The sequence below is a fragment of the Rhinolophus hipposideros genome, assembly GCF_964194185.1.
Source record: "Rhinolophus hipposideros genome assembly, chromosome: 11".
Lineage (NCBI taxonomy): Eukaryota > Metazoa > Chordata > Mammalia > Chiroptera > Rhinolophidae > Rhinolophus > Rhinolophus hipposideros.
Genome location: NC_138057.1, coordinates 30,386,144 through 30,402,128, shown reverse-complemented (window position 1 = coordinate 30,402,128; position 15,985 = coordinate 30,386,144). Strand labels below are relative to the sequence as shown.

Below are 15,985 nucleotides of genomic sequence, written 5' to 3'. Positions count from 1 at the left end.
GCATTCTTCAAATTGAAATGCTTTTATTAGAGTACTAATAATTGCAGATAAAAAAAAGAAACCCACACATGTAAAAAGAGAAACACTCAGAAATGCTATTACAGATTAAGCAAATCAGTCAGAGGAAAAAGGTTTCTGTAGCGTATATAAAATGTAAACATTTGCCCTGGGATTTCCCACAGATGGCACAGTCCATAAGGACTTATTTGGAACAAAAATACGTCTATCAAATCTCTAGTATCACCTCTGTAACATCTGCAAACTTGCTACACTGAAAGTTAAAGTTCCTAGCACGCCCAAAGTGTTCTATGCAAAAAACTAAAAATGGCTCCCAATCAAGGCAACTTGAACATCAACTGCTACATGTGGAAACAGCACCGAAGCAAATCAGTATTCCAACGACGAGCTTCCACTCACTATGCTAACTGTATTTACATTTACCTTGACAGAGATTACAAAAATATACGCAGTATATAAAACCCCAACTTGAGTCTGGGGTTGAAGATGAAATATTTCTTGCTTATCAAATACTCCAGAGAGGCACCAAATCAGTCACTGGAACTCAGGCAGAGGGAATTAAGAAGAGGCCCTCTTCTGTTCAGAAAATGGAGATTCATAAACTTCCATGGGGGGGCAGGTACAAACCAGGTGCTGATCTCCGTAGATGTCATCAATCCGGGCAATGGTTGGCCAGAATTTGTTCTCTGGTTTCACAAAGGGCTGCAAAGGACAAAAGATGGAAATATTCTGGGGTACTGTGAAAGGTTTCTCTTGGGAGAGGAGATTACAGTGATACCGTCAAAGCCTAACACCACTAGCCCAACAAATACTCAAAAAGTATAAGCTAAAAGCTAACTCTTCATTACTGTCCCAAAAATCCAACTTTTGATGCTTGTCCCCCCATCCCATCAAACAGACTACAGAGTGTCTTCTCCTTCATATAAGAATCAGAAAGGAAGGGTTGCATTTGGGGCCATCTCCCTGTTGGATGATGGTAGAAAACATCTGCTCGACTGGGTCTTCCTCCACTGTGCGCCCTGCCAATCCCCAGGTCTGTGGTGACACTCTGACTTCAGAGCTCTGAAAACCGATTCCTGTGCTCTGTGTCCTGTATCATGACCCACATTTCACAAGGTGTCCCATATATAGTTACTACACTAAGGAGACTACAAGACTGGGACCCCTCAGCGTAGGCGGCGATGGCCCTTCATACGCACGTAAACACTATGCCAACTAGTACAGTTAGCTTCAGAGGAGAACTTACGAGTGGGAATGCTGCCACCTCTCTGGAATATGGCCGATCCCAGTGGGAGGATGTGACGCAGGTCAGGGAGTGAGGAGACATCTGAGACAGACAGGGATGGGAGAGGGATCAGAGCAGAACACCGCCTTTGCCCACACTTCACCTCAACCAGTGAGCTTCTGATGGAAGCCCATGGACAGAAACGGCTGTTTTGTTTTGATTCAATTTAGGGGGAAGGAAATTTTGGTAGGAAATTTTTTATCGTGAAATATTTCAAATATCAGAAAGTTATGGTAACATAAGCACATCTACAACCACCATAAATCAACATTTTGTCATATTTGCTTAACCTTTTAAGGTAAAAAATTACAGATACACTTGAAACTGGCTGCATATTTCCTCTTCATCTCATTGCTCGCCCTCTTCCCCAGAAATACACTATCTTATACTTGGTGTTCACCATTCTCGCCATGTTTTTATACTGTTACTTCATATATTAATAAACAGCAGGTAGCATTTTTTGGTACAATTTTAAACCTATATCATGCTACCATGTTTCCCCGAAAATAAAAACTAGCCAGACAATCAGCTCTAATGCATCTTTTTGGAGCAAAAATTAATATAAGACCCTGTTTTATAATAAAATTATAGTAAAATAAGACCGGATCTTATATTAATTTTTGCTCCAAAAGACACATTAGAGCTGATTGTCCAGGTAGGTCTTATTTTCGGGGAAACAAGGTATGCGTGTTATTCTCCACTTGCTTTTGTAACTCAGTGTTATGTTCTTTACACGTCTATTGCCATTTTGAAAAATAGCCTAAATCCTGCAAGAATCAGCAGTATCCAGAGAAAAGAGAAATAACAAGGACAGTAGAAACAATCATACTGTATCCCTTCATTATCCTGTGAAAGCCACACTCTGCCTTCTGCCAGCCATCGGCCCCTACTCCACCCGCAGCTGGATGTTTGGGAACTTGCTTGACTGGTTGTCTAGCTCGAAGGCCATAACAACACAACCATGGCCTTCACGGCTCTCAGGCCATGATCCCACAGCTTAATAATGTCTGGACCTAACAAGAAACTTAGGGCTCTGACCAGATAGAAAAATGAACATGTTCTGGAAGAGAGGCAGGATAATGCCTAACAAAATTTTCTCCAACATAAGCCATAAATATTGTAAAACATTCAGGCCAAGAACCAGACTGGGTCTAACAGAAGTACTTACCTTTATCCCGAGTTTGTGAGGTAAATCATCTCTAGTGACTACATCAAACAGGGACACAAACACAGAATGCTAAGACTTCCTCAACTCAAGCCCTGCAGCCTGTGCTTCCTCCTTTGGTAACCAGTTGGGTATGTGGAGGGTGTTGAGTTCCCACAACCCCAAAACAATTACACGAAGTTAAAACCCATCAGAAAATATCCACATTATACTTGAGTAACCACTGCTATGTTCAAGCAGCTTTAAACTTCCAAGGAATGAATGAATGCATCATCGTCTCAGAAGAATGGCCTTATTCTAGGCAAGAATATCATCTTCTAATGAGAGTTCAGGGTTAGCTAGCACCCTGATCAGACACCAGTTTCTGCTCTAGGGGACATTTTGAATCAAATACCAGTGCCTACGCACCTTCAGTGGGTTAACCCTCGGGTCAATACGGCCCTCCTCAATGTCGGCGATTTCCTGCCGAATGCTGATCATGGCGTCGCAGAATCTATCCAGCTCTGCCTTGTCCTCCGACTCAGTGGGCTCAATCATCAGAGTCCCTGCCACTGGCCAGGACATGGTAGGGGCATGAAATCCTGCAAGGGACACAGGGACGTGTGTCACTCATTTTGACCTCCCAATTTGGAAGAGATCCTCCCTATCTTATAATTTATCCTAAGGAAACCATCAGATAAATTTGCTAATATATGTATCTTAGGATTCATCTCAGCACTGTTTATGGAAGAAAATTTTAGGAAATAACCCAGCATCCAACTGATCCACGATCAGTTAAACAACTTTTACAGGTTATCCATACAATAAATATGTAACCATCAAAAGTGTGTAAATTTATATTTGTTAAATTGGGTCAACATTCAAAAATATTAAGTGGAAAAAAACACTACATCATGATACTCCATTTTATTTTTAAAAAATTATATATATATACATATGCACAAATCTTAAGTGTACGATTTAATGAGATTTCACAAATGTATAAAACTGTCACCCAAATCAGAAAGGGATTTTTTTTTTAAACAAAAGCTGGTCTCGTTAAATCTGAAACAAATTCAGCCCAATATATTCTGCTGTAGTGGTTTCCATATCTGGAACCATCTGAGTTGTCTAGAAACACAAATTCGTGGATCTCGAGCCAGATTCAGAAAGTCTCACATCAGGCTCAGAAACCTGAGTGTTAAAAACTCCCCAGGTGATTCCAATCATTAGTTAAGTTTGGAAACCTCTGTCCTCAGGCAGTATGTCCCACACTTGTCTGATAAGACGCATCCATGGGACGCTTGTTAAATATACAGATTACTAGGCCTTTCCCCTGGAAATTCCACTTCAGTAGGTGTCATTAAGGTCCAGAATCTATGTTGTCCTTTTCATTGTTGTTTTTTTACTTAGCCATTCATTCATTCATTCATTCATTCTCTCTTACTACATACATGGATTCCCCTACTATGTGCTAGGCTCTTGGACAACTGTGGGCTTAGGGCAAGTGTGGCAATCACTCTATCAAACATCAAAATAATGTCAAGGTTGGAGATAACAAAGGACTTGGAAATGCTGGGCGGTAACTTCAACTACCGCCTCCCTCAGCCCTTCGTCTCTCTAACTGCAAATACTGCTGCAGTCAGATGTGTGAGGCAGATAATGCATTGTAGAAGGAAAGCCTTATCCTGAATCTGCCACCTCAGCCATTAGCTGGGAGGTTGAGTCAGGTTACAGGAACAAAGATTTTGAGGAGGTCATTGCTACTTTCATTAATGACACCTTTCTCTGGCTGTCCTATTTATTATCAATGTAACTTTACATAATAAGATCATTCGTTCAGGGAGAATGAGTCACAGTCGTAAAACTATTCAATTATTAAAGTTTTCACTTACTACAAGCAATCACAAATTATCACTAAAATTCACATAGGACTCCACATCCATTGAAAAGGCAGTGAATGTTGTCTCCCCAATTTAGCCTTTCTGAGAATTGAATGGTCTTTGATATTATTAATACTGTTTCCCCGAAAATAAGACCTAACTGGACAATCAGCTCTAATGCGTCTTTTGGAGTAAGAATTAATATAAGACCCGGCTTTATATAAGACCCAGTCTTATAGTAAAGTCAATTATAGTAAAATAAGACCGGGTCTTATATTAGTTTTTGCTCCAAAAGATGTATTAGAGCTGATTGTCCGGCTAGGTCTTATTTTCGGGGAAACACAGTAATGTCAGAAAATGTATTTTAATAAGGGTTGTGCTGAATGAACATCCACTAACACACAAAGGGCCCGTGTCTCTTAAAATCCTTCAAAGAAAATTGCACCTTTGTGAAAACAACATGCGCCTACTTCTTCAGCTCTAGAAGCAGCTGAAACAGCCATGCCATGACTGAGATGGTTATAAAACTAAAATGCCGTTCATTTCTAATACTTCTACAGGGTACTTGCTCCACTTCCTTCCCCGTTACTCCAACTTACCTCTTCATGGACTTCTCTGTTTATCAGGAATGGGATAGGAGTAAGATTTTACCAGAAACATGGGCACAGGGCAACAATTATTTTCTTTGGGATTTTTAATTTTAACTATACAGACTTCTTTTCTTGGCTGCATAGATTCAAGATGCATGACTTAATATCTTTCAAGGGAGAGTTTGAGTTTGTCTCTATCACTTTGAAGGTTGCCGAGAACCCTGGACTCCCCATTGGATCAGTGTCCTATGGTACCTGCACATTCGCTTTGTGCCACCAGGAAGTAGTCCACAGCCAGCAAGGGCGGCTGCATGAATGTCAAAAGCCCGAGGTCCCCTACAAGGTGTTGCTCCCATGAGGCCACTCACCGTAATCCTGAAGCCTCTTGGCCACATCCACAGCCTCAATATTTGCAGACTTTTTGAAGGGTCTTGTATCCAAAATAAATTCATGAGCCACATAACCTGTTCAGGAAAATTGTTTCATTTCAACATTAGCATCAGCTTATTGTTTTACCCAAACAAATGAGCAAATACCAGCTTTTTAATGCATATTAAAATACATGGGCACTTGGTAAGTTTATAGTCGGAAACAAAGATTTCACACAAAAAATTTTAACATGTCAGGCAAATGTATCTGATCCTTAGTGTGCAGCACACTCATGAGCCAGCAAGCTAATGGGATGTGGGGCTTTGGTGCCAATGTACTGCTGGGGAAGAGATTATTTCTAATACTGAGGACCTAAAGTCTACATACAACGTTTATCACAGGACTGATCCTTTTATACAAAATATTTTTAAAGCTAAGGATGCACTGACACCCTTTTCAGGATTCTGCCCCCAACATCCCACAACTGTGTCTTCTGCATGAAGTGCATATTTACTAAACATATCCATAGGACACATTCAGAATTTCACGTGATTCTTCAAAGGGGTATCTGAAGTTTGGGTTTCACACCGAGAATTAGAAATAGGGGCTGTCAAACAGCACACAAGTGGCAAGGAGCTGATGAAGCCAAAGTCTCTGTGGGGCCAGTTCACTTTGTTGTAGTTTATAAACTGATTCCTTGTCTACGCCCAGGCTGCCACCGCCCCAGAATGAGCTGATGACCATCCATCCATTGTCAATAATAGACCACCAAGTCAGTCAGCATTTTAATAAATAGAACCCTCCTGGGGGCTTCCCAAATTCCATGGCCTCATAACTGATGCATTCTCTTCGAGGAGTATCCACACATGAGACAATAATGTACCTTGACCTGCTTTCCTGACTCAGCAAACGATGAATCTACTTATAGATACTTGGAGCAGACAAGTGCTCAAGCCTGCGCAGAATGGCCACAGTTATTAACCATCCTGCTTAGTGCATGAACTGCTGTGCTTCGTATGGAACGCACACATGTGACAGGATTGGTTTTGTTTGAAAATATAAGAATGAGAGCCTGAGACGTTGAATATACTGTCACTGTATGTTTTTAAAACACGATCTCTAATGATGACGGATTAAACTTGTGAGTTGTGAGGAGAGTGATTCAAAAGTCAAAAGTTGTACTCATAGGTAAACTCAGAAAAACAAGTGCCAAAAGGGATGACCAGTGGGAATGTTCAGGGGGGAAATCGTGAGATTATTTAAATCCTCGTCAACTATTAAGTCCAGGAATCCTAAATGCCCTACTATGCTACCCCATGTGGGGAGCCCAACCTTGGACTTTTCTTCTCTGAGCCTCTGGCAGCCACCCCAGCACCAGCACAGTGACAATGACACAAGGAAGAAGGCGAATGAAGCTCATGGCTCTGAAGGACACAGTTGGGAGGAGGGGAAGAGGAGAGGGAGTCGCTCTTGCTGGAGGAAGCAGAGGAGAGTCTTCCAAGCAGAGGTACAGTAATAGCTGAAAGGCCCCACCAAGCCAAGGCCAGTGCTGCTAACACCAAGACTTCATCTCAGGGGCCCCCACCGCAGCCAAGTGGTTTGGGAAGAGCTCCATTTTCAAAATGAGGTTCAGATGTTATTTTACAAATCCATATTCTAATGCCTTCAAATGGAAACGAGTAGAATTTCAGCCTCTCTCTCTCTCTGCCTCTCTCTCCCCACCGCCCCCCTTGAGTCCTGAAAGGGGTGAAAAAAACTTGGTAGTTTTTAAAATCCAGATCCCAAGATGTTCATCTTTGTTTGCAGTTCTTAAGGCGAAAAGATCTATGAACATTCCATGGCATCTGGTGAGTCAGGGCAATCTGAAGTAGAAACTGTATACACTGATCAGCGCAAGTTTTAATGTTCACTTAGTAGGTGTTTTCGCTGGGCCTAACCATGACTATAACAGAGCCTGCAAAGATACCAACTCAAAGGAGCAAGGAGAGGAGGGGTAGGAACATGGAAAAGCTTGGCTCTAAGCTTAGAACATCCCCCTCCCAGCACCCCAAATGTTAATGATCTTCCGAGGCTGAAGATGACATGGGAACATGCCAGAGAAAAATAAGACTTCTCTAAACCCCTCTTGGGAGCTGAGACTGGGCCTTACTGATCCCACACCCTCAGAATGACTGCCTAGAAATAAATGGACCTCACCGGATAATTACACTATAAAGCTTGGATGGGCAATGAACGCTCAGACAAGCTTTTCAGTTGCAATCCAGGGACCACAACTAACAATCAAAACTGCCTGTTTTCCTGGGAATGAGAACAGGGCAGGCAGGCCCCTGGCCTCAGGAGGGTCACTGCCCAGCCGGGGATGTGACGGCCGGCCTGAGGCCCATGTCCGCGAGGGTCACTGCCCAGCCGGGGATGTGACGGCCGGCCTGAGGCCCATGTCCGCCCACAAAGGCCACCGAGAAACCTCTTCACAGGAATTTCCAAACAGAGTTCGGTTGGTCCAAGATCAGAAAGAAATAGGCATTTAAGAATTTCAAACATAAATAAAACATTGGGATACTAACAAAGTTGTCTAGTCCACTGACAGGAACTTCATTTAGACCAAAAAGTGAGCTTAGCCTCCCATAAGAGTAAACATCTGTGAATTTTTTAAATTCCTCTTTTAAAAATATATCATCTTACCTAAGGTAATTCATTTCTTTCCTCATCCTAGCAGAATAAATCTGACTGCTGCTCCCCCATCTCAATTCTTGCCTTTCCCTTCCTTGCTTAGCAAAACCGTAAGCCTCAACAGTTTAGCTGGTATTTTCAAATCTCTCAAAGAAATGGTTCATAAAGCGAAGCCTGGAGTTCATTAAAATTATTGCCTCATAGTCATCCAAAGTAATTCCAAAGTCTTATTTAGAGCTAGTAAATAGGATTAAGATGAATAACGGTCTTCAAATATTGCCATTAGACATTTTGGAATACAGTGTGTTTAAAAACATTTCTGTTGTGCCCTCGGGAGGTACAGTGATAATTCTTTTCTAGGCCCTAAATTACTAAGCCTGAAATTGTATGAGTGTGTTTACCAGACCAAACATAAGACAATTTTCGGTTTCATGAACTTCGGGATTGGGTAATCACCAATCGATTTCTGCTGGGGATGAGAATAGGATTCATTATTTCATTCTGGGGTAAAATGTCAAAACAAATGGAAATTTCATCTATTTTTTTGTGCTGCAAATCCCCTCGGGCTGGGACGACTCTGCCCAAAAGCAGCCACTTAAATGCCAAGCATGTAGGGGGCACCTGAGAAACCGTCTCGCTCACTCTCCTCTCTCCTGGAGGGCCGCCACCCTCCCCACGTATCACACTGGATCACACTGGTTCTTTCTTGCTTTAAAAAACTTACGTTTGCATCACACAGCTCTGTGCACATACTGAAAATCACTGAATTGTACATTTTAAGTGGGCAAGTTGTATGGCATACGAATTCTATCTCAATGAAGTTGTGAAATCAAGATACTCCAAAGGAAGGTTTCAAATATAAAAATATTAAAAATTAGGAAAAAACCATCAACCTTGTAAATTAAAGCACAAGGATCATTTGTCACTCATCAAATTGGCCAAGATATTTTGTTTTTTGTGTGTCGCTTCTTCATGCCCTCTAGGCCCTGGTGTGGGTCACTGGCAGGTGCTAACAGTGGGAAGCAAATCGATCTGAAGTCCCTGGGGGAACTAGTAGGTCGTATGTATCACAAGCTGAAATGAATTCATCTCCTCTAAGGTAATAATTTCTCTTCTAGGACTCTAACCAGGGATTTGTTGTTGTTGTTTTTAATCTAAGTAAAGGATATTTGTTGCAACATTGTTACAAATGTAAACAACTGGGGGTGGGGGGAACCCTACAGAATTGCTTAAATCAGGGTACATCCATACAATAGAATTGATGTAGCCACTTTCAAAGGACATTTAACGACACATGGGGAAATGATCACAATATAAGATAGAGTTAAAAAACAGGATACAAACTGTGTAAAATGATCTCAACTATCTAAGACGAGAAGGAATACAGCACAGTATTAATAGTGGTTATGTCTGCTTGAAGGAACCATGGATCATTTACATTTCCTTCCTCGTAATTTTTTATTTTCCAAAATTTCCCTGTGGAACATCTATACATTACTTCTATAACGACAAAACAAATACATAAGCTAATCCTGAAGGCCAGTACATAAGCAGGATCCATTTCATAGCGCAGGAGCAATGTTTGAATTAATTAGTAGCTCTTGTAGCTTCTTTAATACCCACGTCAGAAGCATTTTCTTGTGTTGCTTACAGACATATTGCCCACAACTTTCTTTCCGACTCTATGGGGAGCATTTCTATCCAGAGCTTCAGGTTATTTAGTTTTTTCTGTTTTCAAACTCCAGAACCACCCGCTTTGGATACATATTTATAAGGCAAGACCAGCCTTTAAATGAAAGATCACAGATGTAAATGATGGGCCAGAGAAACCGAGAGCTGAAGAGGGGCCTGCTTCCTGTGGCCCGAGGTCTGGGGGCGCTGCTTACTGACTGCTGCCTCTCACCTCCAGGGGCTCGGGATTGTGCACCCACACCCAGTGCTGCCCACACCCAGCACTGCAACCTACTTGGAGCTTAGCGCCAGCCTCTCCCATCACCTCCAGGGTGCCTTTGTTCCGTGTCTATTATAGTCACTTCACTCTCCCCTCTTCATAGCCTTTTCCCTGGCAGCTTCAAATCATGTCACTTTCTTATTTAAAAACAAAACAAAACTGCACCTTATTTGAAGCAGCTCCCCCACCTTCAATACCAAACTCCCACAAACAGTGAAAGCTTCACCCTTCCCATCCCCAACCTCAGTGCAATTCTCAGCCTGTTTTCATCTGGCATCTGCTTCACGTTTTTGCCCTAACGGCTTTCAAAGGTGACTTCCTAACTGTTAAAAGGCAGAGGTGCTTTCTGAGACTCGTATCACACGCGCTCTTGGGTCTGTCTCCCTGTTTAGCACAACAGGCACAGCCGTTGGTTGGTCCCATGCTGTGCCAGACATGATGCCAACCAAGTATGGGAGCAAGAGAGTTGTCGTGGGCACAGGCCCCACCCTGCAGGAGTTCTGAGTTGATGGAGAAATCCTCAGTGCGGAGGGAGCCAAGAGGAAGCAGTCCTCTAGGACCAGAGCGGAAGGCTTCGGGGAGGAGGCGGGCCCGAGCAAGGCAGGAAGGCCAAGCAGGGGGTTTCTGAGACAGGCGCTGTGACAATGCTGCAGGGGCGCTAAAGCTACCTCAGGAATGGAGTCCCCCTCACCAGCTGCCCTTTTAATGTAGCTATCTGCTTGAGGGGTTTTGCTCTGATTTTTCAAGATTCTTTCCTTGGTTTTCACCATTTCCAAGAGTCCGCTCTCAGATTCTGTGCCTATCTCTGCATATCTCTGCATAGCTACCTGGCTTCCTCCACTCCCATCACTTCTGGGGTGACTTTGTTGCTCCATCGATTATTCCCTCTAGTATAAGCCGAAGAGGCTTATCTAAAATTTCTCTTCACACTCAACTTGCCGGTAACTAAGTCCTATGGATTCTACTTATTAGCATGTTCACCCCCTGCAACTGTCTTAATGATTTTCACATTCTCTTAATCCTGTCTTTCCTCTGCTCAAAAACCTCTGGCTCAAGGGTAAAGTCCAGAGCCTTCCAAGACCTTCAAGGCCGTGTGCTACCTCTCCAACCTCATCCTCATTTGCTCCCTCTCTTCCTATTCCATCCTTCCATCCACCCAACAGTCTCGTGACCCAGACAACGCCTTTTTCCCTGGCTTCCTTCTGTAGCTCTGTTTACTGGGCTTCTGGTACTCTTCCGTTCAGGCTCATCTCAAACGCCTTCTCCCATGAGGCTCTCCCAAATAATCCATCATGCCTCTGCCCAGTCTTGAATTACTCCACTCTTTGGGGGCATTCCCATAGCACTTTGTGATGTACTGAGTTTGTGGTATTTATGTGTACATCTCTCAGTGCTGTGGGCTCCTTGTTGACCTGGGCTGTGTAGACTAAGTTCATCGAGAGCCTTGCAAATACTGACACCCCTGAATTTTTCATTAAATTGAAGTTATTTCCAATAACTCTATGCTTTTCTCTGGTACATGCTAAGAAATACAAGTTTCCCACCCACTTCAGAAAACAACACATACTAGGTCAAATGTGGTTTAGCCAAAAAAAACACACAAAGTGATGGTAGACTAAAGTTAATACTTGCCTCTTGCACCCCGGAAAAGGACTCTGTAGTGTTTTTCTAATCGCTTGGCCATGTAGTTGGCATTTAGTATAGCAATTTCCGTGGCCTGTTTCAGGCCCTTGCCTCCCATCATCTGCAACAGAGGGAAAAAGAGCCATCAACCATGGAACAGGTAAATCCAATGGACACTAACCAAAGACACCCCCAGAGAAATCCCCTTACAAAGGAAGTCAGCCTACCATCACTCTATAAATTACAGGTGAATGGAAAATCCTAACAAGGACATCTGTTGGTCCTGTCTAAACCTGAAATGATTTTTGGTTTTCTCCTTTGAACAATAATTTTGCATTGCTTATTTTACTAACAAAACTTATAGCAGGGCAAAACTGACTGTTGGCTATTGTGTAATCTAAAAAGGAAAAAATTGTTTTTAGGTTATACTCATTTGGGGGAGTTTTTGTTTACTGTGAATTTGAGATATCTTGATAATTGCCAAGAATCCCATGGGATCTTGACCAAAATCCCCTCAGAATCATTGTGTGGTTTGTCTTCCAACTGTCCATAGTCAAGGTCATTTATGTTTAACAGCTGCCAAATTCAATCTTACCCTTTCTGGGGGTTCGTAAATCCCTGTGATTATATGGGGTGAACATCATCACCAGCAAAGAGCTTGAAGTCAAGATTGCACCAATTAGTATTGTCTATTTCCTTCCCAGAATACAACATGTGTGATGGAGGTTTAATATGTATTAAATACATAACTAATACACATGAGAAAGCATGAAATGAAACAACAGGGACACCAAAGTCCAAAGTAAAGGGGACATTCTGACAGACAAGTCAAAAAAGGCTTCCTAGAATAAGAGAACCTGAGCGGAAACTTAAAAATGGATGGAATTTGGATAGACAAAGAGAAAGGGGAAGGCACTCCAGGTGAGAAGAATACCAAGTTGTGGAAGGGAAGGCCCGTGGCTGAAGTCTGGGGGTTACTGCAGAGCCTGCTGAGTTGGCACGACCTCTTGCAATCCTCAAACCTTTGCTAGCCACTGGCTCCCAATTTGTGTATCAGAGTTACCGGGCAGCTCTGATGGCCCAAGACCTATCCCACATATGCTGAATTTGATTCCCTCTGGGGTGGGACCTAGGCATGTGCATTTTGGAAGAATCCCCTAAGGATTCTATGTAGGCTAGTGAGAAGCAAGGGAAGCAAGGAGAGGACTGGGGGTCCTTTGGGAGAATCTAGCAGGCCCTTAAGAAGTGTCCAAGATGGAATATGAAGCACAGAGAGAAGAGGTAGTTCTAGAGTCCAGGTGATAGGTAACAACAGCCTGAAATAAAGAGAGAGCCCAAAGTCAAAGGAGTAGCTTAAATCCTACTTTATTTCATTTTAAAACCAAGGCTCTGTCTAGTGTTCCTGGCATGTGCCCAAACCAGCCTTGGGGCATTTATTTTCTGTATATGGGAAATCATCTCCACCCCAAATATGCCCATAACAAATAACCTGGGCTTATGGGACTGAAAGGAAGCTGGGAATTAGATTCTGTTTGCAAAGAAGCAGACCTTTATTATGATTGTTTTTGTTGTTACTATTTGCAAAACAACTCGAGTATCATTTTAAGAAGGTTTTAGTCTCTGAGGTACAGAATTGTTGTTCCAGCTTCCCAGAAAGTTTTCTTTAAGAATCATAAATGCCACGCTGTTCAAGAATAACAGCCAGCTCCAGAGTTGTCCAGAATGATTTGCATAGCTGAGTTTTGGGGTTTTGTTTCCCTCTTCCTTTAAGGAGGGGAGCCAGTTTGGGAAGGCTACTTTAATTACAGGCTGAACAAGTGTTCCTATCCAATGCAGTCTTGTCAGCCCAGGAGACTGGCAGGCCAGTTTGAACAGAGCTGTACAAGCTCTGGCCCTAACGTTTTTTGGAGAAACTCAAAGGAAGGAAGTCTGTTCCCTGACAAAGTCTAATTACCTCCGAGAGTACAGTTCTACAGGCCATAAAAGGCAAAGAACCTTGGGAAACCATCACTTAAGCAAATTTCTGCTACTTCTCCAGGCTCCCAAGAAATATAAAGTGAAGTGAGATGTCTTCCTAAAATTTATCCCAGGATCTCAACCAAGTGTAACAATTATTACGAGCACTGTTTTTCACTTGCTAGGGGTCATACGGATCTTACAGAAAACCAAAGGATGTGGCCAGAACATCCATATGACTCAGAGAATTAAACTTTGTCTGGAAAAATATATCTGGTATGTCCATTTCTCTGATGTTAAACCCACGATGAGAACCCAAAGGAAATAACATCATGAAGACGAGATGAAAAGAATTTTAGCTGATCTCTGTAGGACAGTTTCTTCCACCCAAGTCATGAGCAATCTTCACTGCATCTCAGATCGTGGATTTTGTTTTTCATTTTTATGTTAAGAAGGAGGTCGGCAGTCCCCTCACCACCACCACCACCACCACCCACACACACACCGACATCAATCCCCTACCTACCTAACACACATTCACAGTCCTCACCTTAATATAAGCCCATGAAATGGGCAAGATGGAACTGGAGCCCCACGGGGCTGCGCTGACAGGGCCCACAGGCCGGGCGTCCGCATCTGGCTTTACTGAAATCATAGGGTGGTTGGGCAGGAAAGGGGCAAGGTGCTTCTTCCTGTATTTTTTCAAGTACAAATTCAGAAGATGAAAAAAAGATCCAATCCAACCACAGAAGCAAGGGCTGGGCCCTCTCTGGAAGCTCTATTCCTAGTACAGGAACTCTGACAGTGGAAGGGGCCTGACACCTGCTAAGAGGCAGATGTTCAGGAAGTATTGCTTCCTTCCTCCTTTGCTGGAAGCATGGCTCACCGGCCATCAACGTCCCCACTGGCTCACCCAAGAACTGTGGCGGAGGATTTGGCAGAGGCAGGCAGCCATGGAATAGCATGCAGAACCATGGGCTCACCAGGATGTGGGGACATCCCAACCCCACACCCCAACCTCCCAGCTCCACGTCCCACGCCCTTTCCCAGGTGTCTCGGGGATACAGAAGGGTGCTGTTAAGAAGAAGCCCGTGGGCTACACATCAGAGGCCACCACGTGGAGACCATTCTGCTGAGGCACTGGGGCTCCTCCACTTACAAAAACTAATAATCAAAAAGGAAAGTGGAAAAAAGCCAGGGGGCCAGAATCTCAGCAACCCTGAAAATTGGCCCTTTTAGCACATTTTTGGAAGATTGAAGCTCAGGAAATGGCTGCTCAGCATCATTTTCATAAGAGGATTCAATTTCACAGTATAGAAAGTTAACAGCTACAAGATATCCCTTTAGTCTTAATCTGACTTCATCCGATTATTTCTAGTTTCCTCCTTAGTTACCTCAGATGTAATAAGAATTCAGGCTGCAAAGTGTTCAACACCTTACATCCAATTCATTTGGAGGGAGAGTGTAAGAACATTTAAGTTCTACTCTCTTAGCAAATTTCAATTATATAATAGTGTTATCAACTGTCATCACCCTGTTATACATTAGGCCCTCAGACCTTACTTATCTTAGAGCCGAAAGTTTGTACCGTTTTACCAACTTCTATCCCCCCTACCCTGCAGCTCCTGGCAGCCACTTTTCTACTGTGAGTTCTTTTTGTTGTTGTTAGATAATTCACTTTCAATGTGACCGTCAGCTGATTTTAAAAGGAAAGGCAAAAAAAGGAACAGCTTCTTGGAAGTCTGAGTTCAAGTCTGAGAGGCACTTCCAGGTGCTAGTGTTCCTTCCAATCCTGATCTGGGAAAGCTGACTCTTCATTACTGTTCATAAACCTGCCCTGTCTGTGCATGAATGGGAGCGTAGTGTGGCCAATCGAACACTCAGTGTGTTTAGTAAGATCTGATAGCACTCCTCTTCTAGTGCATACCCTAAAAGCAGCCCTTCACTGCTCTTTCTGGCCCCAAAGACCCCCTGGCACTTCAAAACCTTGATGGGAAGAACAGTGAGTTTGGGGCCATTCTGTCATTGTCAGTCTTCACAGCCATCCTGAAACCAGCAGCCCAGAACTCACACTCCGATGGGTCCCATCCCAGGGCCGCCTCCTCCATGGGGAATGCAGAAGGTCTTATGAAGGTTTAGGTGTGACACGTCAGACCCGAAGTCTCCAGGACGACAAATTCCCACCTGCCACACAGGGAAGGAACAAGAAGCAAACGTCAAGAGCTGGAAACGGTGCCCTGGAGAGGAGGCCATGCTGTGTGCTGCAGCCTTTGCCCTGAGAAAAAAGGCAAGCCGGACTGTTCACAGACACGTCCTCAGCACCGCCTGCATTCACGGGCAAAGCCTGCTGTTCTACAGGCAGCAAGGCTTGTGGTTTCTGTGCATACAACAACCGACCCTTCCGCCTGGTTTAGATTCTAAAATACAGATTGGAATATGTAGTCAATCCTAATTATCCACCCCAGGAGGGAGGAGAGGAAGCGCCCCTAGCACAAG

The 15,985-nt window shown here is 43.3% G+C and overlaps 1 protein-coding gene across 3 annotated transcripts in view; it reads right to left on the bottom strand.

Moving 5' to 3' along the window:
* GLDC (glycine decarboxylase) overlaps positions 1-15,985 on the bottom strand; it is a 68,110-nt gene continuing 52,125 nt past the window's right edge. Inside the window, exons 19-25 of one of the 3 annotated variants that reach the window (XM_081066752.1) lie at positions 15,561-15,673; positions 14,040-14,181; positions 11,543-11,654; positions 5,289-5,384; positions 2,877-3,049; positions 1,265-1,345; positions 1-720 (exon numbers count right to left, since the gene is read on the bottom strand). In XM_081066752.1, coding sequence (XP_080922878.1) covers positions 577-720; positions 1,265-1,345; positions 2,877-3,049; positions 5,289-5,384; positions 11,543-11,654; positions 14,040-14,181; positions 15,561-15,673 — 861 coding nt within the window. In that variant the 3' untranslated portion in view covers positions 1-576. The remainder of the gene's footprint in view (positions 721-1,264; positions 1,346-2,876; positions 3,050-5,288; positions 5,385-11,542; positions 11,655-14,039; positions 14,182-15,560; positions 15,674-15,985) is intronic. The other 2 variants (XM_081066753.1, XM_081066754.1) reach the window with 2 other exon arrangements.